This window comes from Lissotriton helveticus, chromosome 2_1 (assembly GCF_964261635.1).
Source record: "Lissotriton helveticus chromosome 2_1, aLisHel1.1, whole genome shotgun sequence".
In the NCBI taxonomy this organism is placed as follows: Eukaryota; Metazoa; Chordata; class Amphibia; order Caudata; family Salamandridae; genus Lissotriton; species Lissotriton helveticus.
This window is the reverse complement of record NC_136059.1, coordinates 1,872,433,638-1,872,458,994: the sequence shown is the minus strand read 5'-3', so window position 1 is coordinate 1,872,458,994 and position 25,357 is coordinate 1,872,433,638. Positions and strand designations below refer to the sequence as shown.

The window sequence follows — 25,357 nt, the reverse complement described above, 5'->3', positions numbered from 1 at the left end:
CCATAACAAGATGGGTCTGTAGGTGATCAGGAGGTCTGCTATGTCATGCTTGGAGAGTACGAATATGATGGCTTGAGTTAAATCCTTGGGCCGCTCTCCAGCCCCACAGAGTCTCTCTATGGAGGCGTAGTAGATGTGGCACCATTACTGAGGCTAATAGCTTAAAGAACTCTCCTTCATACAAAGAGGGCACACTATTTCTTTTTTTATGTATTATCTTGATTCTCCAAGATTGGCTGTTTACTGGTAGTAACATTTAAATCTTCAAATATTGCCTTTTGTTAAGGACCACATCGGTACCAGCAGACATATAATAATGTGTAACACTTTTGCAAGAAAGATGTTAACATTCAAGGGTTGTTCTATAGTGGGGTGAGCAGCAGCAATTGCTATAGTTATAAAAGTGCTACAACAGCTGTACCAAACACCTTTTCTGCCTTATCGCACCATATTTTATGGAATTCGTTTTTGCTGGTATTATTACAGTGCACTGTGATCCTGAATGTCCATGTCACGGTGCCTACTGTCATTAAACGTACTATTAATTTGGTTACACTAAATTCCCTTATTTAACTCTGCAGTTAAGCCGTTGTAGGTTAGTGCAGAAAGTGCCCCAGTGGCGTCAATGTTAAAAAATATTGTTTATGGGCAACAATGTATTTTTCCATCACCCTTATATGGCTACAGAAGACATCATGGTGTCTAAGTTAAGATACACTATTAATCACTTGTGACCTATGGTGAGGAAACGTAGTTATCCAAGTAGTACACCATACTTCTATACTTTTGGTTAGTCACCTCCAAGTTTGCTTTGCTTTGAGAGCCTACAGGGCTGAATGCTGATGGTATGAAGGTGGAACATACTAAAGCAAAGTATGTCCACACATTGAAAAGTGGACAAAGCTTTTGTTGCTGTGTAGGCCAAGTTAGTTTTTCCTATGAGCAGGCCTAGTTCTTAATATTATTGTTAATGTGGCTTAGATGGAAATATAGAAACTTAATTCAGTTACTTTTCTCTCTGTAAAAAATCTATATCAGTGGCGAAAGTACATTTTTGATAAGTGTAATTGAAATGTAATGTTAAAAAGTGCAGTTTGTGCTGTCTGATAGTAAACTGGAATTAAAACCAGTTAATTTGGCTGCCTCCGCACCAGTGACTAGAATTATCAGGTCAGGTTATATGGGAACGACTGGCTTTCTGAATGACAACGAAGTTACTTCTGGGAACAAGAGTGCTACATCGTTGTAAACACTGACGACTTTTTAGGTATGAGTCACCTTGATGTGTACAAGAACATCCGGCAAGACAGAAGGCTTCACAACCGCATTCCCTACAAGTGAAAATCCCAATTGGACATCCCAGGGACAAAAAATCTGTTCAACTCCAGAGCCCTTTCAGGTGTTCCTCTGTGCCCACAGCACAAGGGGTGTTCATTTCCTTTGTGGGGATGCCTAAAAGGAAACCCGGGCTCTGGGAATACGAATAAGCTAGGGCCAGCTTAAATGCAGGGCTCTGAGAAGACTTACAGTAAAGGGAGAAACTAACTGTTTCTACAAGAGGTACATTTTTTTCATGAGAAAATTGCCCTAGTGACATGATTGTGCTTTTATGCACCATTGGCCTTAGACTCCTAATCCTCTATAAGTTTCCTGCCATTTAAGAGCAAGCGGTGGTCCCTCGGACCACTGCCTGCTCTTTAAAAATGAAAAGAAAACTTTTCCTTTTTCGTTTTGTAAAGCATCTCGTTTTCCTTTGAGGAAAAAGGGCTGCTTTACAAAAAAAAAAAGATTACTTTATTTAAAAGCAATCACGGACATGGTGGTATGCTGATCTCAGCAGGCCACCATCCCCGTGATTTTTGCGATCCCTGCTCATTAATATTCATGAGGTAGGTCATTTGCGACCCCCTAGAAATCGCAAAAGGTGTGCTAGAAACGTTGATACATGGCATTTTGCGCTTCCCTAATTGCGAATCCTTGTGGATCAACTAGGGAATCGCAAATAACTATTTTAATACACCTGGCCCCTAGTTCTTTTCCCCGTTTTGTGCTGGGTTATTCACAGGATCATGACAAATCCTCTACTTTTAGGCAGGCATCAACCTCCTTATGGTACATTTGGCCCTGATACCCAGCTATTTCTTCTGTATGCCCTGAGAAATCATGCTTCTAGATACTGTAATAAAGGGGAAGGCCTGGATTGGGAGCGAGAAGATGCTACCTACTCTTTTAGAGTTTTAGCCACGCCGTTTGCATTTGTCTACTTTATTTAAATGCACCTAAAATAAATATAACCAGCAAAAAGAAAGCAAAGGGAGTTACAAACCACAAAGCCAGTGGTAAACAATGGGCAGAATGCATTTCTAGGTCAGATTTCAGAATGGCTCAAAGAAGACTTTAGCAACCAGACAGTGGCATAAGTTGCTAAAGGGCTAATGTTCTGAACTGATGCTCTCTCCTCAGAGCAAAATCTAAACAGTCCTGATCCAAGGAATATGGTGGACAGTGTGGCAGAGGGTCATATACCTTAATTAAAAAGAAAGAAAAAAAGAGTTAAAGAGCTGAAGCGGATAGTATTTCAAACATTTCATTTTATAAATGGAAGACTGTAGCCTTCAAGCCCTCTACCTAACAATAAGACAGTTGTTGGGATGCAGAGGAACTCCCTGTGCATTATGGGGTGGACTACAAAAATGGCGAGGAGGATTCTGCTCCGGGCCAGGACACTTCTGCCCCTAGGTCACAGCTCTGAAGGGCTCCGGGGCTTTGACACATTGGGCATTTCTGCCATGGGGATGCAGTTACATAGAAGTGCGAACGAAAACATGAGAAGATAATGAATAGGTGGATGCGGTACTGAGGTCTCCCCCATAGAGAGCTCACCTTCACCCGCGTTATTAGATGTAAAATGCCATTTCACTGTGCCTATTATCCATTGTCCGAGTAACTGTGTGTATGGTAAGAGTCATAAAGTTTGGTGTTTGTACGCTGTGAAAAAAAAATCTCAGCCGTTGGCCTGCTAGCTGGCAAATTGTGTGTGCTGTTATATTTTGCTTTTGAAATGAATTTTAAAACGCGTACAATATATAAGCTTAAACTGTACAGGAGTAATGAGCTCGAAAGTTAACTCCGTTGTTAGAGTAAGATGTCCCTGTGCAATTTTTATCAAGTTTGATGCATTTTATCAGATAACGCCTGCACCGGCAAACCAAAGTATATTGCAGATTTGCTGTTTGTTTTGGTAAACAGATTTTTTAATTGTGCCTGCATATTTGTTTTTCTGCTGAATAACTTATTGTATATGGCTCTCATTAAGGAAGCATATTGCTAATTTTACTATGATGTGCTTGAGTCAATTAAAAATTTGATCATACTTAGGACTATAAAGACTAGAATTATGTTTGAAATACAAGACTCTCGATTGGTTTGTTTTCCTGCTATCTCTATCCACTGATTACAGTTAAACATTGACAGATTGAAAATTAATTTGCACAATTGATTTAATATTTTGTTTTCTTCTTTTTTTTCTCCTATTTTTAAAACAGCTGGTGAGTATTTATTTCTCTTTTTTAACCAATAGATTATTATTTCTGGGTAGCGAAAAATACTGTGTAGATCTTTGGCAAACAATAGAGAGTTTGAACACAGCAGGCAAAATGTTTGACTGAAAATTGTTTCTATATTTGCTAAGACTGACCATCTCCTCCTTTTCCCAATCAATGGAAATCAGTCGCCTTGTGGTGCAGCTGAGATGTTTTGTATAAAAATGTCAACATTTCTTGAACCAAGTAGTCGGTAACCATCTGATTTTTTTGTTTGTTTTGTTTTGAGCCTCAAACCCCTCTCCACATTGTTTCCACGTTCATATTCCTGTTTTCTCAGTGCTTTAGTTTTTACTCAAAAAGTATTGCCTACATACAGTGCATTTTACATCTGCCCTCCCATGCAAAAACGGTGGCCAAGGGTAGCTTCTTGTCCAAATAGAGCATACTTTAGTCCACACATTCTATATCTTCTTAATATCACGTTTGTGCAGAAGTATACTTCCTGAATTTTAGGTTTGGTATTAGCTTGGAACTTGTGATTTTGCTAAAATTACATGTATATGATACAATTATTTATATGGGCGTTCACACCGCTTTCTTCATTCTTTGTTCCGTGCTCATTTACGTTTTTCTTCAACTAGCTACTTTATACAGCATGGGGTGAAGGAAGAGCTTTCGTCAGCTATTGGTTGAAAGGTCATATGGGATGGCACCCATCTTAAACCTGTATTCCTATTCCCCTTTATGCCTCTATTCTTAACAAACAGTATTGTCAGAGTTAAGCTATTTATCAAAGAATACTGTTAAAAAAATTCAGAAGATGAAGTTTTGTTTTAAGTGGTCAATTTGAGACATCCACAAAAAATAAAGTATGGTAGATAATGTTGACAAATCACCATTATTTTCATCTTTATGAAACCCTGAGTGCATGTATAGCCATAGAAACCTTATAAAAGCTAATGATGAAGTTTCCATTTCCAAGCCCTCTATCACTCTGTGCTTCATCCTGATGATCATTTTTAATAATTTAATTACATCTGGTTTTCAGGAATAGTTGATGCCTCCTCCACAAAACCGATTGGGAACTTAAATGGGATAATGAACAAGCCATGTATTTCTCTGGCATTGAAGTTAAGCCTATCAAATTAATGGAAAACCTTGAAAAACACCTGAAAGCCAATGGCTTTAAGGGGCTACATGCAAAGTCTACTCGCTCTCTAATTCTTCTAGTTGTAAATATTTGAAAGAATTGATGACATGATTTCTTTCAGACACCTGGAACGTTCTATAGCCAGGCTGAAGATGTCTTACCTTTATTTTAACAGGACAAGGGAAACCCAAAAGGATTAGAGCTAGGGTCCTTGGGCAGTAAGCTATTGTACAGAACAGAGGACCCTAGTGATTAAGGATCAAGCGAATAATAGACATATACTGAATAGTATATATGACCTCTGTCCAGCCGGACAGGTATTTATTTTTCAATTTTTCTGTTATATTTATGAATATAGCACTTATACAAAAGTGGGCACAGCCTGTGACCCACAGAGGACAAGACAAAACAGGTGACAAAACAATTATGTAAAAACGCACAAAAGCGGTCTGTACTATTATTCACTTTTACAGACTAGGATTCATTCATAGCAACCCATTGTTTTACACAATTCGTAAGTTCAAACAAACATATGGTGCAGTAGAGTCGACGACGTTTCGATGCAGTTAGAGAATACATGCATCATCATCAGGACAAAAAGTAATATGTCGTGTTTGTCTTTAGAGTTATTTTTCAAGTTACATTACCCCTCATGGAAGCATAATTTCGTTATTGCAATCCAGGGGGAATCAATACAGAAATGCATAACAGCATCGCCCATAAGAGGAATAATGCGGGAAATTAGAATGGTGGATTGATGCTCGTTCTAGCGGCGGTCCAATAATCCATAATAAAAATCAATTCAGTTGTGCATGATAGCCGGGCGGTGGGGTTCTGGCGGTGATCACCTGGATTGCAATAACGAAATTATGCTTCCATGAGGGGTAATGTAACTTGAAAAATAACTCTAAAGACAAACACGACATATTACTTTTTGTCCTGATGATGATGCATGTATTCTCTAACTGCATCGAAACGTCGTCGACTCTACTGCACCATATGTTTGTTTGAACTTACGAATTGTGTAAAACAATGGGTTGCTATGAATGAATCCTAGTCTGTAAAAGTGAATAATAGTACAGACCGCTTTTGTGCGTTTTTACATAATTGTTTTGTCACCTGTTTTGTCTTGTCCTCTGTGGGTCACAGGCTGTGCCCACTTTTGTATAAGTGCTATATTCATAAATATAACAGAAAAATTGAAAAATAAATACCTGTCCGGCTGGACAGAGGTCATATATACTATTCAGTATATGTCTATTATTCGCTTGATCCTTAATCACTAGGGTCCTCTGTTCTGTACAATATGAAGATGTCTTACGTCCTCTTTTAGCAGGAAACACATGGGACTTTTCAGTCTATTGATAGAGAGCTAATTGTGGGAACTTCTGTGCCTTTGAACTGCAGTCTGCAGCTGACCAGAGGATGCATGTCTGTATTCTGAAGCAAAGGGCATTACGATCAATGCTATAGACTTTTTTTTTCCTCCTCACACTTCAAGACAACTAATCTTCATATGGGCTGACCATATCACATAAAAGTTTGCCTCAAAAAAACCAAGAGAACATGATTGCGGTAAGGAAATTATAAGCCATGAGCGTAGAAACACAGGCTAAGCTCCTGGTGCCAATGATAGCATGCCACTGTTATTAGAACATTGCCTTCTTTTTGCATATTTCCTCTTGCCTCTGTGAGGGAGGAAGTGAGTGATCAATGGTTATTTTAGGGTGCATTTACTTTGGTCGCCCTCTTATCTTAAGCTTCAATAAAAAAATGGATCTTTCAATAAACTTGGATATCTCATTTGTGGGGATCATCCTAGCATGACTGTGATGCCACTGCATATGTTCCCACCTATAAGGGCCTCATGGAAGTCTTGACTGCATTGAGCTGCTTCCTTCTCGGAGGCTCTCGAGAACCATCTGGAAATAACAGTACCCTCTTTCATTAGCAAGTAAACACTTTACTGAGCTGCAAACCTCCCTCTTCTTCTGTAAAGTATAAATGCTTTCCTTTGAACAAGCAAGCCATGCCCATTGAGGTTCAGTATGTTAGTCAAAATTCACTATTATCTTTTTATGATGTCATTTTCCATTGGGGCTGGCAATCTTGCAATTTGCAGTTTAGCTCCTTTTGAGTTGCTCATCCTCTGTTCGCCCCCTCTGAAAATGATTGGAAGATGTATAATTTTAACTGAGGAGGGGTAACCTGCTAAACCTTGGGTGATATATTTCTCTGATGCTGTGCTCTGGGTTCTACAGCTGCCAGGCTCCTCTTTAAAGGCTGGACGCCACCTCTGGTTTGAGATTTTCATGAAGGCTAATGGGGAATCAGGCAGGAGTTTGTCGCGTTTAGAGTGCTGCCTTTTTGATAATTATTAACGTGATATAGTGTTTCCCTACATCTGAAAGGTTCAGTGGGTTCTCTTGTAGGGGATTTCCATGTATAGTCATAAGCACTTGAATAGTCCCGCCCATTTGCAGGGACCACAGAGCATTTCTTTTAGATATATCGTCTTAAGTGGATATTATTCGCCTTTCTTTAGGAAGGCCTGAAAAGAGTCTTGAGAGAGACAATAATGCTGCCTAAATATATAGGCTACACTGGCCGCATCTTCATCTTAAAGTGAAAAAAGGATGCCAGTACACTATATTTTGTGCAATATTGTAGTGTTTAACAGAGGAGAATACCCTTCACAAAGCTCCTTTTTTCGTGTTCGAGATGAGAGAGGACAGAATAGCCCCATATGCTGACCTTATAGGTCTTGAAAATAGAAGCTGTGCCTTTAAGAACGTAGAGACCACCAGTATCCCATCATGCACAGCTAGTGGCAGTTACTTCCTTTCGTTTTTCCGGCTCCTGCTAGCAGGACCCTGGAGCATTGAGCTCAACCGATTTTTTTTATTTTTTTTTGTTCAGAATTTACTTCTGAATCTTCCAAATAACTACTTCACTCGATGTCTTTGGCCATTTCCCCACCTTTTTCTTTCGGGGACTTGTACAGTTTTCACTTAAAATGCCAAGTGTCCTGACTGTGAGGATCAGTCTTGGCTTCCTTTGTACCACAGAGTGTGTATACTCTGCCTGAAAGTCATGTTCCTGATTCTTGTAAGATCTGTAAGACTTTCTCAAAGCGCACACTGCGTGACAAAGAGAAGATTCACCTCCAAGGAGCAGCGGAGCTGTAAAAACAGCAGACACAGTCTTCAGGTGGGACTTCATGGCGAGGAGAGGGTCAGTCCACGACCAGAGCTCTGTCTTCAGCCTCTGGAGGGCTCCCCAGCAGAAGAAAGGCCGAAAAACGATGCCAGTCCCTGTCGAGGAAGATGACCTCAAGAGGAAGTAGAGCGCTGACCTGATCGCCGTCGACCCAGTGCTTAGGGTTGAAAAGACGTTGACGCTCCATGTCGAGAGGATGTTTAATCCGATGCAGAGGAAACCTACTACAGACAGTGACACCTCGCAGGTCGCTGTTGAGGTCCTTATCAGCGTCAATTCACTGGCACCACAGTCTATTGCCAATGCACTCCCGCCGCCAGTTGATGCCAAGACATCGATGTCGAAACAACGTAGAGATGAGACCCACCGTTGAGGCGGTATCCATGTTGAAGGGGATGGAAAGATTTTTTTCAGTGACTTTGTCAGCCACTTCAAGGCGCAGAGAAGACTAATCTATGCAATGGATTTGGATTATTCCTGGACCTAGTCTCCGTCTTGGGATGTCCGCTCTCCAACGCCAACGCTTCCTCCTCAGCATCCTTCCTCTCTTCTACCAGATGCGTAACCAAGACCTCCAACATCACCTCCACCTCATCCGCTACCACCTCCACCACCAAGGTCTAGGTCTCATACTCCACATCGGTCTCACAGATGAAGACTCTCCTCTACTCCCTCAAGACGCTCCCATTGTCGGTGCCATGAAGATAGGTCTCATTCAAGACATACCAGCGATATCTCTGCCTCAAGCAAGGGAAAATACACACCAACTTCCCTCCCACACACATTTCACCAGTGGATGACATCACAACCTTTAAAGAGGTTCTGGTGCGGGATGCTTCAAAGTTAAATATCCCAGTGTCCATTTCAACGCTGACGACTTCTGTAATATTTGAGACCCTACAGCACAAAGAAGCTTCATGCCCATTGTTGCCTCTTTTCCAGGTCTCCTGGAGCCTGCTGTGGAGCTTTTTCTGTCACCTTCAAGGTTCAGATGCTGGCATTGCACCAAATGTACCCTCAGTTACATCAAGGGGATTGGCTATGTGCTATCAACCTCCAAGATGCATACTTTCACATGCCCATTACCAGAAAGCATTTCAAGTTCTTGAGGTTTGCGGTGGGGCACAACCACTGTCAGTACCGAACACTTCCTTTTGGCCTGTAGTCAGTACCCAGGACTTTCTCAAAATGCATGACGGTAGTTGCGGCCCAGCTAAGAAAACAGTGTTTGTCTATCCCAAACTAGATGATTGACTAATCGAAGCATCCACGTCTCAGGGGGCTCAACTTCACCTCAGTTAGACCTCCAGCTGGGCCTTCATGTCAACCATACAAAGCCACCTCGATCCTAGTAAAGTTCCTACAATACTTGGGGGCCTCCATCGATACTCTCAAGGCACGTGTGTCTTTCGGAGGGGAGATGTTTATCGATCCTACGGAAGGCTCTGGCTCTCATGGCAATCTCTCAGCCAAACATCAGGATGATCATCTCACTCCTGGGCTCGATGGCCTCCTGCATATTCCTCACACCGAATGCAGGTCTCCACATGAGGCCACTACAGGAATGCCTAGAAGACCAATGAAACCAACGAACAGGAGATTGGTAAGACAGGATTTGATTGTCTTGGCTTGCCCTGTGGTCCATCAAGTGGTGATGCTATCCAACGAATCTCCTACAAAGGATCCCATTTCACAAGGAGATACCTGTTCAGGCTATAGTCACGAGTGCCTGCTCCAAGTATGAGGAGCCCACACAGGCCACCTTCAAATTCAAGGCAAATGGTCGCACAGAGAATAAAAGAACCATATCAGTCTACTAGAGCTACGAGCAGTTCATCTGGCTCTGAAAGCCTTTCAGCCATCACTCCGCTCCAACACCCTTATTGTTCAGACAGACAATACAACATCAATGAACTACCTCAACAAGCAGGAAGGCACAAGGTCCGGACCCTTATCTCTGGAAGCCTAGGCGATCTGGAAGTGGCTTTTGGCCAGAAATCTCACTATTACAACAGCTCCGGTCCCAGGTGTTCAGAATGCTCAGGTCAATTCTCTCAGCAGGCTACTCCAGGAAAAGCCCGAGTGGGTTTTAAACGACGACATGGTCCACGATATCTTCGGAAGATGAGGTACTTGTTCACCACCGCAGAAAATGCCAAAGATTCGCATCGAGGTACTACCAACCGGGAACCCTGGGGAATGCCCTATGGATCAAGTGGTGTGGCAGATTTCTCCAAGCCTTTCCACCAGTTCCCATAATCGCGGCAGTCCTCATCAAGCAGTCGCAGCCAAGGGCCAAGATGATACTCCTAGCTCTGGAGTGGCCACAGCAGTGGTGGTTCACGGGCCACCTTCATCGGTCTGTCCGTCCACATCTTAGGCTATTATGCAAAACAGGTCTCCTGACAAAGTTTGAAGGCCAGATGGTGTGCCCCAACCTCTCCTCCTTGAATTTGGCAGCATGGCTCCTGACCTAGTACAGTATGGACACTTTAACTTCCCTCAAGACTGCATGTAGATCTTCAGGGAAGCAAAGCGGCCTTCCACACTGTCCTGTCATCGAAGAATGAGAATCCTTCCTCTTGCCAGGAAGAGGTCATCCTTCCTTATTTGCTTCATTTGGCAAACTCTTGCTTTCAATATTCTTCCATTAAGGTTCATCTGGCGACCATTACTACCTACAAGAAATGCCCTTCACAAACTTCCTTTCTCAGAATTCATATCATCAGAGATTTCCTGGTGGGTTTGAAGAAGGTTTTTCCTCCCATTAGATGTCCTTCTTCTCCTTGGGAGCTTAATATGGTTCTCTCTCGCCTTATGCAGGAACCTTTTGAACCCATACATAAGGTGTCTCTTCAACATTTTCCTTGTGGCTTTAACATCTTCCCGGAGGATTAGTGAAATCCAGGCACTTTGCTGTCCAGAGCCATACACAGTGTTGCAAGCATCCAAAGTATTCCTGAGAACTCATCCAAAATTCCTCCCTAAGGAGGTTTCGGATTTCCATGTAAACCAGACAATCTCTTTACCTACCTTTTTCCAACACCCATCTACTCCAACGGAGAAATCCCTTCATTCACTGGATTTTAGACGGGTTCTTCAATTCTCTTTGGATAAAACTAAAGATCTACGGAGATCTGACCAATTATTTGTAAATTATGGCTCCTTCCGTAGAGGTCTAGCGACTTCTAAGCAGGCCACCTCCTGATGGATTGTTTCGTGAATCCTACCTGATCAAAAAGCTTTCAAATCTATTGCTGCTTAGCCTAGAGCGTATTCTACCAGATTAAAGGCAGGTACTGCAGCTATGTTCCCCAACATACCCCTTCCAAGGATAAGCAGCAACCTGGAAATCAGTTCATACATTCACTAAATACTACTGCCTGGACTCGAATGCCAAGGCTGATGCTCAAGTAGGGAAAGCTTCCCTTAGGACTCTTTTTGCTTAAATCTGTCTATCTTTATCCTCTGTCTCCTCCACCGCGTTCTTTCTGGATGGGCTTGCTAACATATTCAAGTGCTTATGACTATACATGGAAATCCCCTATAAAAGAAGGAACAGTTTCTTACCTGTAACTCCAGTTCTCTTCTAGGGGTATTTCCATGATGCAACTCTCCCGCCTCCCCTGTAAAATAGACATACCGATCCGGACATGAGACATACATTCTCTTCTTATCGCCCTCAAAAAGAACTGAAGTAACTGCCACTAGCTGTGCATGATTGTATACTGGTGGTCTTGTGGGTTTTTAAAGGCATAGCTTCTATTTTTAAGACCTATAATGGCAGCCTATGGGGCTGTTCTGCCCTCTCTCATTTGTATCATGAAAAAATGAGTTTTGTGAAGGGGATTCTCCTGTGTGTTAAACACTACAATATTGCATAAAATACTGTGTACTGGCATCCTTTTCTCACTTCAAGATGAAGATGTGGCCAGTGTAGCCTATGTATTTAGGCTGCATTATTGTCTCTCTCTTTCTCAAGTGTCTTTACAGGCCTTCTTGGTGAAAGTCGAATAATATCCACTTAATAAGATATATCTAAAAGAAGTGCTCTGCTGTCCCCACATGTGGGCGCGACTATTCAAGTGCTTATGACTTATCATGGAAATAGCCCTATGGGAGAATTGGAGAAATAGCCCTATGGGAGTAACTGTTCCTTCCTCTGCTGCCCACCGGATTTAGAGCTGAGTTTCTGCGCTCACCACTACAGTTGATTCCACCTTCAATAGAGTTCGTGCTGCATTTCCGTTCCTTACTGCACCTTTGGAATTTTGCTGATCCTCAGGAGACTTTGCAGAGCCGGGGTGAGAAAGGAAAGACTGTTAGTGTTTCATCAGGGTCTTTCTTAGTTTGCTCGGTAACTCCTCCCCTCATTGTGATGCACCTATAGTCTTTGGTAAAAGTGCAGTTACAGATGGCGATATTTTGCATCATGGGCTGTACTTCTGCTCAGCTCTCACCTTTATCATTTTAAGAGACTATGAAAAAGTGACAATATATTTGCATTGCTGGGTTGTTGGAGAGAGCCTAAAGACTTCTTTACTACAAAGTGACATTTTATGTTATGTTACAGTCACTTATGTAGCTGCATTGGTTACTTTCTTTGTAATGTCTTCAGAAATGATCAGCCTGTAAACTAAAACTTGATGTGGATTATATAAAGCAAATCTTTGGTTGGAACAAAGGTCTACACAGTATGCATGGTGTTAAAGCAACCCTATTCTGAACAGCGGACTGGAAGAAATGGTTAACCTCTTTACATTATGATAGTACTTACGAGAAAGCAGTATGCCTAAAAATATCGAAATTATTTATTAAGCTGTAGTTGCAGCAGCATTAGAATCTTAATGGCATGCGATTCCTGACAATTTTTTTCACCTTCATATGCAGTACCATTTTACCTGAACTTTGGACTCTGGATCCAACTCCTTGTTAATCGTTCCTCCCATTAATTTAATCATTTTGCCCAGTTGTATGTTCCAATTCCAGATGGAGGAGCGCATGATAACAAGCATGCATTGCAGTTTTGCCAAAATTATTACAAATAAAGATGTGCGTTGTTACCTTCCTAAATTCTGTTCAGAAAAGGTATGCTGCTAAGTGTTCTTTCATTTGATTTGTGGCGTCCATACAAGACTGTCTGTGTGTGTTTGTATTGTTATTACCCTCCTTTTATTTTTATTATGGTCTTCATTGAAACTGGTTTAAATACCTTTTTGAATGAATCGCCTGTATATGATTTTGAAACTTAAGAATAGAGTAATTTTCTAATTCTTACTCTGCTTTTTACACTTTCCAGAGTAAAATGTCTTTGCAAAGTTGGAGGGAAAAGACCAGGAAGGCCAGTCCTTCTCCACTGTTTGCCTTGCAGTCTAACTGGGAATGTTTTGTTTCACCTCCTGCAATAAAGATTTGTTTATCTTAAATCTTTGTATAGTAAAATACCACTTGTCTTTTTGACGGGCGCCACTTGTTTGCAGAGCGTTTTGCAAATTAACCTGTGCTGGGTGCCAATATCGGGTTAAAAACGGTTTGAGTCATATTGAATGATTAACGGGTAAATATGATTGTCCAATAAAATGTTCTGAATGTATTTGGTGGTGTCTGTTTTTGTCTAGCTGGGTTAGCAGGATTGGGCTAAAAGATTTCGGTTTTCCTTAATATTGGCGGGGTTGTTTTAGACCCCTTTGCTTCGTAGTATGTTAATTTGTATATTTTTTTCTCTCAAAACGTATGGGCTGCAACTGTCAAGCATAGAAATGGATCCTAATGGGCTTTAAAGCTTTATTCTGTTGCATGTTTACTTTGTTGCTGCTCTAATTTGTTTTGTTCTGGAAATCAACTAACATAAAAAGTGTGATTTAATGACTTACTGCATGCACCTTTCGTAGATTTTCCTGCCCCTATGCTCACTTATCACTGCAGTTGTGTGTTATCTTATCCTGAATGTCTATAAGACTTAACCTGTCTACATTTTGGTTCTCGAATAGCATGTCTTAATGTAAGTAGTTCAGAGTCTGTTGAAACAACCTAGCGTGAGGGTGAGGGAGCTTTCAAGTGCAAGAAAAAAAGGAGTACAAAGGGCAATCCTGTATTGGTCAGCCATCATCTAACGTATTTAATACGTTTCTTTCTTATAAGTAATTTCAATATGTACAGTTTAGATAGTGATTTTTGTTATTTACTAATTCTTATATGCTTCTTGCGCACAATGTAACATTTTCAACTAATTTGGGTTCTAGTATCAATTAACTAGAAAGCAAATTTACATCAGTGTTCCAGAAGTGAATCTGATTTCATCACGAGCCACAATGAAAACAAAGCATGCTGTTATACTTAACTGTTTTTCCTATAGTAAATGTATGCTTATAATCTGTGTGGTAATCGCTTGCTTTGAACTAGATATCTCACTAATAACGGAAGTCATTTTGAAGTAAACCACATTCCTTACCTTGACCAGAAATTTGCTTTGGGTGGAAGTCCTCCGGTGATTCGTATGCACAGCAAATTATGTTCTTGAGTTAACCGTTCATGCATGCTAAGGCTGTGCCGATTATGCTTTTCGCTGCCTCATCTAAAGAGCACAGCAAATAATTCTTGTGCTGCTGTTTATTCACACTTCGATCTCACTACTGACATCTATTGAAATATAACCTGTGTACTCCAAGTGAAAATCTTCGAGGGCACAGTAAAGTGAGGGGCGATGCAGAATCCACCATTAGTCCCTCATGGCCGTCATCTATCTAATTAAATATGTGGTCTGCTTCAGAGCGGCAGTCGAATCACGTGGAAAATATGGTCTAAGGACAATGGGTTAATGCTGTTTGGTGTTTGCTCTGCAAGACTTGCTTCATGCTTTTTTTATGTTGTTAAATAAATTCTATAAAAGGTGAGGAGGATGCTGGGTTCATGGAAACTCCTGAGGTGAGTGAAGAGATCGAAGAAGTTACTACAGTTGAAGCTGTAGCAATAGTAACCGAAGAAGTTCAATCGAAGGACGAAAGCTACAAAGAGGCAAATTACACAGACGAAGCTAAAGCTCCAGTGGAAGGCATACCTCTTACTGCAGACGACGCAGTGGCACCGCGGGAAGAAAACGCCACCTTGGAGGAGGTCCATGAACAAGGTTAATCTATTACATAGCTTAGAATTGAAATCCGAAAAACAATCTGTGGTAGCCGTTTTCTCATCTTTTTACGGAACCATTTCCTGAATTAGAGGCATTGTACTTATTTTGCCAATATGTTACACCTGTAGGGAAAGCATAATGAACTTCCAATATTCAGTTAAGTGTTGGCTACTGCAAAATGACTGATTGCGAAGCTCTGCCTAGGAACTGTAACACATTGTTACAGTAAAATGATAAACCTGTTTGTTTGCGCTGTAGTGTGTGAGGAATTTTAGTATGCATCATTGGCAACTTACTCTGTTGATGTATATTCCGGCTGTATTCAGGACGTAAGCGAAGCCTGCTGTGTTTTAGGAGTTGGAATATAAAAAAAACACTGAGTAAGACAGTTTCTTGAATAAACTGTTGAAGAAACACAATTATCAAGTACTGTATAGGTCTGGTAGGCTTCCAGCGGAGCGAATATTTAGTTTAGGTCTCGCCTAGGCAGCGCTTGCGCTGCCTCTTCAAGAGTACTATTCCGGATATGAGCATAAAGCTCCACCCACTTTCCACCCATCTTTTTAATTGGCCCCTGTCCTTTGTAAATGGTGGGTTTTCATTGGTCAATAGGCTTAGAAGTCCCTCCTTAGTACCGCCTTATCTCTTCTTGTAACCTCCCATGAGGACACCCCCCTGGTACATGTGTTGTTACTCCCTAGGTTTTAATTACAGCCTCAAAGCATTAGTTTCTTAGAGGGTTTCAGGCAGGACACATGCTTGGTCTTAAGCAAGGCTGGCAGTGGTTACTTTACTCACTAGAACATCTTACATTTATATGAGACCTTTTATATATTTCCCTTCATACGCTCCACAAAGAGTACAACCTAATCCGGAAGTAATATAATTCTTTTCACATTTCAAAGCTACTCATTGTACATATGGATATAGCTATCTGAATGTACTTGTGGTACTCTCTCGCATGCAATGCATTATGGGTAGGGTGGATTTACCATATCTTCGGCACTGTGCAGCACCATATGTGACATCTTTTGGCCACATATGGTACTGCACTCTGCAACATGGCTAGGTAAAATAAAATTGGGATTTATAAAGCCAGTAACACCAACTCCAACAAATAGGTCTTGAATTTGTTAAAGTTAGAGCTGTTGGTGTTGAAAATGACAATGTTAGTAGTGCTATGCAAATCTAATAACTCAAAGGCAAATTAAAAAAAGTAAAATACATTGTTTTCAATGCCAACAGCTCTAACTTCAACAAATGCAAGAGCTTTTACATTGCAAATGCTTATTTTAACATACTTCTATTCAGTTTCATACCTCAAGTTAGCCCGTCACCTCTCTTATTGTCTTAGTGCCCTGAAACAATTTTTGGGCTTATTCTGAGGTCAAAGTATCTTGTTTATCATAATGTTTTCTTTGTTTTCTTTGTTTATTAATCAGTTTGTGTAGGAATTTGTAACTTTTCCTATACATATTTAGGAAAACTGATATTAACAGTATTGTGTCTAGAAATTCATGTCAAAGGTCTTTGAGAAGAACCACTGGCTCATCCTTAAATTTGAAAGACCTACATTTATGTTCTCTAACCATCGTTCTATGTAAATATTCCAAATATAGTTATCTATTTTTTTCAAGTACCATTGTTCCTACAGATACCATTTAAAAAATAACATCCTCTTTAAATAAAGGAGGAGGAAAACTGTGGACTTTCCAGTCAATATGTCCCAGGAGTTAAGTGATCATTGGACAAAGCAAAAAAAATCCTCATTCCCCTATCCAACTCTTAAAAATCTTCCAAAAGTCTGTTCTTCCGACAAAAAGTGTCCAGTTGACATCTTAAGCAATTGCAGCCATTATTTATTCTTGGTCTCAAGTTAATGACCTTTTGAAAAGAAAAATTATTTATTCATTTTCACTCCAATGCCTTTTCTAGCTAATACCAGCTAGAATACATTTTTATTTTCATAAATCGGATTTACTGTACCACAAAAGAAAACCAGTTTGACACTTAGCTCTAGATTTAGCCTGAATGTAGAGGGTAAGCAAGTGCCCACAGTAAAGTTGGAGTGTTGCATATTAAAAACATATGGAAGTTATCTACATTCAAAATTGATGACATTTCAGACATGGAACTTATGTTCTTTCTCCCAATTTTGCATTATTGATCGGGGTTCAATCGATACTGTGGAGTAGTCTGTGGAGAGTTAAAGAAGGGTTCTTTAAGTGATGCGGATTTAACAATAATGTATTGTGTGCTTATAGATACTTGTCATCAATCCCGTAACTCTAGCACCTGAAAGTATTTACAACATGGCTGTCCAATAGAGTCATCGGTCATTCTGTGGCCTCACATACTACCCCTAAGCCTCCTTTTTAGGTCTCGCCTAGCGACGCAGCGAAGCGATGTATTGTTGTCGACTTTAGTTTGGAAGGGGGACAGGACATGTGCACGCGTATGGCAAGAAAGGAGATGTGCACACGTACTGCTTGGCTTGCGGCGTTATCACAACTCCTGCTCGCACCATACATGCCATGTGCACGCTCACGGCGTCTCTTTCAGACAGCTGATATGCACGCTCATGGCGTGTCCTTCAGCATGCGCCTTACAAACATGGGTCCGCTAAAAAAATTGGGGCCGGCAATGCACCCAGCCAAGCCCTCACTCACCGGCTCGGTCTGCAGGTTCCCTGGGCGTCTCTTAGCTCGCCGCAGGGCTCTCCTCACCACTAGGGAGCCCCGTCTTGCCTCTGGTGCCATGCAGTCTGTCTCGCTCTTCGCTCGGTCCCTCTGATGGGGCCGGGACTTCAGCATGGAGCCTGCAGGGTTCCGGACGTCCTCTCCGGTGGTTCCTTCCTGTTTCTTCGGCAGGCCCCGCCCACGTCGCACGAAGGCTGCCTGACTTCCGGTTTTGCCGCCATCTGCACCAGAGGCAGGGAGTGTGCCCCGCGATATCGCCTCCGTTGTTCAGCTTGTGAGGTGGGTGGTGTATGTCACACGGTGGTATGTCTCAAGTGGTGTCTTTTCTCCTCCAAGTATTTCATTGGGTTGTTTGTTTGCAGAGTTGTGTCGCATTTGCGCATCTGGTGTTTTAAGTGGTTCCTCTTTGTGACTTGGATATTTCACATCCCAAGGCTCTTTTTGTAAAGCACATCATTTCAGGGAAATCTGCCTCCGTATTATCTGATGCAAAAACAGCAGTTGATGGACAAAATGCAGACCAATGTCATACATTCAACCCAGTACAGAGTTCTGGGCCTAAATGCATTGTTTTTTTCGCTCACCATGCCATTCTAGTTGGAACCCAGCCATATGCAAATCAGTCTTGACCCTGTGCCCCATGGGAAGAGTTCAGCCCAAACTGCCAAGCCAGGTCCTCCCTGGACTGTAAACAAGCATCCTAGGACCGGTTTCTGATAGATACATCTGCCAGTGGATTCCTCACCTTGTGAATATCAGCAGCATCCGGAAATTCTTTTTGTAGCTTCGCGCCGACGTCACAGAGGCACGTCATCACGCGCGACTCCGCTGACGTCACCGACCCCATATTAGGCCCACGCCGGCGTGATGACATCAGTTCCCTTTTTTCCGTGTGGTCGACGCTAACGGTTTTCTAGGGATCGTCCGTAGCTTTTGCAGTAACTTTGTTACCTTGTATTGTTCGTGTTTCATTGTCTTCTCTTTCGACATGTCTTTGAAGAAGACCAGATTTAAAGCCTGTGGGGAATGCGGCAAAACCATGTCCATTACGGATCCACATGAATGCTGCTTGTGGTGTTTAAGCTCCGACCACGACGTCGAAGACTGCCAGTCTTGTAGGAAGATGACACCTAAGGCCCTTCCGGGAAAGAGAAGCTAAACTTCTTGTGGCAAAGCTTAAAGGAAGTAAGGAGAAGAAAAAATCGAGGTCGCCGACTCGACGCTAGAGGTCAAGATCTCGTTCGAGGTCGCGATCGGACTCGTCCTCGGCCCATGCTTCGAGATCATCTAAAAAGAAGCATAAGAAGAGGTCCCATGAATCCCGACATCGCTCGAGGAAGGACTCTGGTTCTAAGTCGAAGTCGCAGGTGAAGCTGATTGAGAAGGTGGTGGTATCTTCGGCTTCGGAAGATCAGGACGCCGGGGGTGGGGCGTCGCATGCGAATTCGCCAGGTTCTCCGAGGCAGACGGCGAATCCATCTCCGGTTCCATCCCATCCTCCAGATCGGGAGGATGAAGGTGAGGGGGAGATGGTTGGAGAGGGAGAGGCTCAGTTGCCCGAGGGTCTGTCGACTCCGGTGAATCCTTCATCGCCGATTCCTTCAACCCTGATGCCGAACCCTGAGCGACGTCGTGGGATTCTTCCTCGTCCGGCGTCGGGATCGGCACCAACTTCGACGGAGCCGACAGTGGATCCGACGTCTTCGAATGTGAAGCTCAGGTCGAGGCGTGAAGCCCAGAGGCTGATGGAGGATGAGAGGTATCGTGAGGAGAATTTGGAGGAGGGTGAGCTGCAGGAGCCTGAGGACCCATTTGAGGACCTTTCAGTGGCTATTGGTCTTGAACTGTCCCCTGAGTGGGATTTAGTTTTAGTACCGGATGAACCCTTTAAAGATGTGGCTCCTTACCATGTCGTAATAAAGAAGGCTGCAAGTTTATTGAACATTGCTCTACCTACTGCTGAGTTTAAGTCAAATCTTCTCACGGAGGTCCTTCACTCTCCATCTTCAGCATCTGAACCATTGCTGCCTTTTAATGATGCCCTTAAAGAACCGATTTTAGAGGTTTGGAAGAAACCTGTATCAGCTCCTGCTGTTTCTAGGGCTGTTGCCAGGAGGTACAGAGCTGCTCCTGATGACCCAGAATTTTTATCCACTCACCCTCAGCCTGAGAGTTTGGTGGTGCAGGCGGCCTGTTCCAGGCGGCCTGTTCCAAAAGATCAACGGGAGCTTTTCCACAGGTTCCAGCAGAAAAGGAGTCGAGAAAACAGGATCAGGCTGCTAAAAATGTTTTCTCCTCCACCAGTATGGCGCTGAAGTCCACGAATGCGACCTGCCTGATGGGGCGTTATATCCACGCCCTGATGGACACTGTAAAACAGTTGGTGCCCAAGATACCGAAGGAGGATAGGAAAGACTTCCTGGAGGTAATCTCTGACACTCAGGCTGCAGCAAGGCAGGTGATTCAGAGTGGATTGGACTCTGCAGACTCTGTGGCTAGGGTCATGGGCTCTTCTGTGGCAACAAGGAGAGCTGCGTGGCTGAAATAGAGTGAGTTTTCGACAGATGTCCAGTCTACATTGATGGATCTCCCGTTCGACGGGTCTGGTTTATTTGGCAAGAAGGCAGACGCTGCTTTAGAACGCTTTAAAGACAGCAGGGCGACGGCTAAGTCGTTGGGCCTTCAGACCAGGGGCACTTTTGGGAGGCGTTCTAGAGGATTTAGCAGATCTTCTTTTCGATCCTACAAGACAACGCCGCAGCAGCAGCAAAACACGCTGTACAGGTCTTATAGGGGCAAGCAAAGAGCCCGTTCTCGAGGCCGTCAAGCTTCCTCCTCTTCCCCGTCCCAGTCCCCTACCAATGCAGCAAAGCAGCCCTAGATCCGCCATTCTGGATCATGTGGGTCCAGTGGGGGGTCGGCTTACCCATTTCCTACGAGATTGGGAATTGATTACATCGGATCTTTGGGTTCTCAATCTCGTGGGGAATGGGTATGCTCTTCCCTTTCGGGAGTTTCCCCCAAATTACCCTCCTTGCCAGGGTTATTGTTCGGAGGACCACCTGCTTCTCCTGCAGGAAGAAGTCCTGGAAGAAGTCCTGGCACTGTTCAGAAAGGTGCGATAGAGGTGGTTCCGGAGCAGGAAAGGGGTCGGGGATGCTACTCCCGGTATTTACTGATCCCCAAGAAGGATGGCAGGCTTTGGCCAATCCTGGATCTCAGGATCTTGAACTTTTACCTGAAACAGGAAAAGTTCAAGATGCTCACTCTTGCACAGGTTCTTCAAGCGCTGCTGGAAGAAGACTGGATGGTGTCGATCGACTTGCAGGATGCGTATTTTCACATCCTAATCCTGAAGTCGCACAGAAAGTATCTCCGTTTTACGGTTGGGTCGCAACACTACCAGTTTGCGGTTCTTCCGTTTGGTCTTACTACTGCGCCTTGAGGCTTCACCAAGGTGATGGTGGTGGTGGCAGCACATCTCAGGAGGTCGGGGATACCTGTATTCCCGTATCTGGACGACTGGCTGATCAAAGCAGAGTCGCCGGGGAAGGTGCTCAATCACCTGCAGGAGACAACTCAGTTGTTGCACAGGTTGGGTTTTTCGATAAATGTACCCAAATCTCACCTGGTGCCCTCCCAGCGCAACCTGTTCATAGGTGCGGTACTGGACACTTCCGTATGCCGTGCATTCCCTCCTTCTCAAAGGATTCGCGACATACAGGAAATGATTCCTTTATTCTACAATGGAGCGGTTGTTCCAGTCCTGAAGGTCCTACGTCTGCTCGGTCTGATGGCTTCTTGCATTCTGTTGGTCAACCATGCACGCTGGCACATGAGGCACTCCAGTGGTGCCTCCCCAGGCAGTGGTATTAGCACAACGGAGATCTCAGGGAGTCAGTGAGGATCTCCAGAGAGACTGCAGCGGATTTGTCTTGGTGGAGCGTGGAAGGCAATCTGTCACAAGGAAAGCCTTTTCAACTTCCTCCATCGGTGGCCACGGTAATAACGGATGCATCCACTCTAGGGTGGGGTGCTCATCTGGGGGATCAGGAGGCCAAGGGTCTTTGGTCTCCGGAGGAAAGGTTGCTTCACATCAACCTACTGGAATTACGGGCGATACGTCTGGCCTTCCTCCCTTCCCTTCGTGGGCAGTCAGTTCAGGTCCTGACGGACAACACGACCGCGATGTGGTATGTCAACAAGCAGGGAGGAGTGGGATCGCAGTGTGTCTGCAGAGAGGCTCTGAGTCTCTGGTCCTGGGTTCAGGACCATCAGATTTGTCTGATGGCAAATCATCTGGCCGGAGTTCTGAACGTTCGTGCGGACAGTCTCAGTCGGCAGTTCTCTGCCGACCACGAGTGGAGGTTTCATCCAGAGGTCTTTCGGACGTGGGGTACTCCTCAGGTGGACCTGTTCGCCACTCGCGAGAATGCTCACTGCCCGTCATTATGCAGCCTCCAGTTTCCGATGCAGGGAGCCTTGGGGGATGCGTTTCAGTTGAGTTGGGACTCGCAACTCCTTTACGCGTTTCCTCCCATACCCTGGATTCCTCGGGTTCTGAGGAAAATTCGCCAAGACCGGGCCCAAGTTATATTGATCGCCCCGGATTGGCCAAGAAGGGTGTGGTACACAGACCTTCTCCACCTTTCCTCTCACCCGCCGCTCCGTCTCCCTCACAGGGCAGATCTCCTCTCCCAGATGGAGGGCAGGTTCTACACCCCCACCTCCAGACCTTACACCTTCATGCCTGGAGATTGAACGGGGCAACCTGAGTTCCTTTTCCCTCCCACACGATGTGGTGGATGTCGTTTTGTCAGCCAGGCGTGACTCCACTAAATCCATTTATTCCTATAGACGGTCAGTTTGTTGCTTGGTGTGGGGAAAAGTCCATTGACCCTTTAAGGGCTCGTTTGTCCAATATTCTTCAATTTGCTCTTTCCTTTGCCCAGCAGGGTTTTGCAGTGGCAACTATTAAGGGTTATTTGTCGGCCTTATCGGCTTTCCTTTGTTTGCCTGACCAGCCCTCTTTGTTTAAGTCACCTATTGTTTTACGATTCATCAGGGGCCTTACCAATAAATTTCTGCCTACTCCTTTTATTGTACCTCAATGGGACTTGAACCTTGTTCTTACATTCTTTTTTTTTGTTGTTTGGTTTTTTTTTTTTGTTAAAAGTCTGTTTTATTTTGGAACAAAACCCCTGACAGGGGCACATAGACACAGCGTTAAGCCTACAACCTCTAACCGAGGCCGGACGCGAAGAAAATAGCAATAAGGCCACAGGTTCTGCATATAAAAACTAGTTAACACAGCGCCTTGCCTACAACCCCAGGGGGGTGGCCGCGTGGCTTAGGATAAGCTGTTAGAACTATTCAGCGCACAGAGAGCCCCAAAGTCAGGTCAGTAGGAATAGGTGGACAGGCAACAAGCCCAACACTTATGGACGACCTAACAGGGGTCCACAACACTTAGGAGATCTAGAGAGAGAGGGAAGAAAGAGAAAAGAACAGAGAAAGGAGCCAGAGACCAGAGGTAGGAGGGGCATCGCGCAAGCAGGATGGATGTGCCGTTCAGTGGGGGAGGGGTGGCACCGGGTAGCGAGAGTCAGCCTCAAAAGCTCTCATGCCATGGAGGATGTCTATGGTAGCAGTCTGGTGGGGTCTGTGGGGACGACAGCATCCTCAAAGAGGTGTAAAGTCCGGAGCCTAGTGGGCATGTGTCGTGCATGTTCCATTGAGCAAAGGTAGCGCACCAAGGGCTTCCAGACTGTCCCAAAACGAGTGTCACGCATTTGGAGCCGCGCCGTGAGGAGCTCCATAGCTAGGACATGCCAAAACCGCACAAACCAGGAGGCTATGGGGGGTGCTTCAGTCTTTTTCCAGTACAAGGCTATGAGCTGCATGGCCGCACCTAGCCTTTGTAGTGTCACAACCCAGTCACTACGGGTGAGGGCCTTGAGGTCTAGGGGCCGAACACCCAACAGGATCGTATCTATGGCTTCAGGCAAGGGGAACCCCAACACCCCCCTGATGTGGCTAAGGACCTCCTTCCAGAAGACAGTTAAGAGCGGGCACGCCCACCATATGTGTACAAAATCCCCCGTTGCAGTCCGACACCTCCAGCACAGCGGCGAAACAGCGGGGAACATCTTATGTAGCCGCAAAGGAGTGTAGTACCATTGAGTTAGAAGCTTATAGGCATTTCCCCTCTGCGGGATACTCAGATACACCTTGGGGATATCTCTCCACACTGCGTCCCACTGTGAAGGCTCAATGTCCGCATTAACCGCTAGCTGCCATTGGCGCTGGTACGGATGGATGGGTACAAGTGGCGGATGTTGCAGAATGTGGTAGATCTGGGAGACCAACCGTTTTAAACCCCCATGGGAACGCGCCAGCTTTTCGAAAGGGGTGAAGGCACGCGTGGCAGCTTGATACATGCCTCCATCAGAGACCCAGTGTCGCAGTTGAGCATACTGCAGCCGCGCAGTGGGCTGCAAGTGGAACTCCTCCCGACACTAGTCAAACTATTTAAGTGAGCCCCCTTCAAAGAGGTCGCAGATCACCCTGCAATCTCCTTGCACCCAGTTCTCAAACGCCCGAGATTGATGGGCCGGCGGGAAATGAGGGTTCGCCGCTATGGGAGTATGTGGAGACGGGAACGTAGTAAGCCCCTTGGACACAGCAGTGGCATCCCAGATGTCCAACACCGTTTTCGGGGCACCTCAAGGTATGCACTCCTAGAACGAGCCGCCCGATGGAGCCAAGGCAGATCCCAAATGGAGTGTCCCGCCACCACCCTGTCCATATGCAGCCATCCTTTTTCACTCTCTCGCATCCCCCACTCTATCACAAAGCGGAGGTGTGCAGCCCAATAGTAGTGTACTAGATTGGGACAGGCTAGACCTCCCCTGTCTCGCGGAGCCATAAGGATCTTTTGGGAGAAGCGTGATCGCTTACCGCCCTAGACAAAGGACGTGAGTTCGCGTTGCAGGCTTTGTATGCAGTGGAGCGGGATTGGAGTAGGGAGGCATTGGAACACGTAGAGAATTTTGGGGAGGATCGACATTTTAACAGCGTTGAGTCGGCCTAACCACGACAACATCAGGGGCTTCCACCACCGTAGATCATCCAAGATCTCTTTTCGGCAGTCGCGCCAATTCACAGATGTCCAGTCATCCAAGGAGGGGGTCAAGGTGAGGCCCAGATATCGGATGTGGCGCTCAGCCCACTGATAGGGTACGGTCCCCCTCAAAGAGGGAAGCTCCTCTGCCGGGATAGTAAGATTAAGAGCCCAGGACTTATCATGGTTGATCTTGAGGCCGAAGGCCCTCTCGAAGAGGCAGAGCACCCTATGAACGGCCGGTAGGGATTCCCGCGGACGCGTGAGAGTAAGAATCAGATGATCCGCGAACAATGCCACCTTGTTGTCCCGACCACCGTGAGCTATCCCGTGGATGTCCGATTCACGCCGTATCAACTCCGAGAGGTTCCACTGCGAGGACAAATAAAAGGGGCGAGAGGGGGCACCCCTGTCTAGTGCCCCTTTGGACCGCTAGCGGAGGTGTTAAGTCTCCGTTGACCCGAATTCTAGCTTGGGGCCCTATATATGGAG

The 25,357-nt window shown here is 44.6% G+C and overlaps 1 protein-coding gene across 1 annotated transcript in view; it reads left to right on the top strand.

The window, feature by feature from the left end:
- The window catches only part of MGARP (mitochondria localized glutamic acid rich protein), a 418,917-nt gene that overhangs the window by 236,309 nt on the left and 157,251 nt on the right, over positions 1 to 25,357 (top strand). The window contains exon 4 of the mRNA XM_078676785.1: positions 14,804 to 15,040. Coding sequence (XP_078532911.1) covers positions 14,804 to 15,040 — 237 coding nt within the window. The remainder of the gene's footprint in view (positions 1 to 14,803; positions 15,041 to 25,357) is intronic.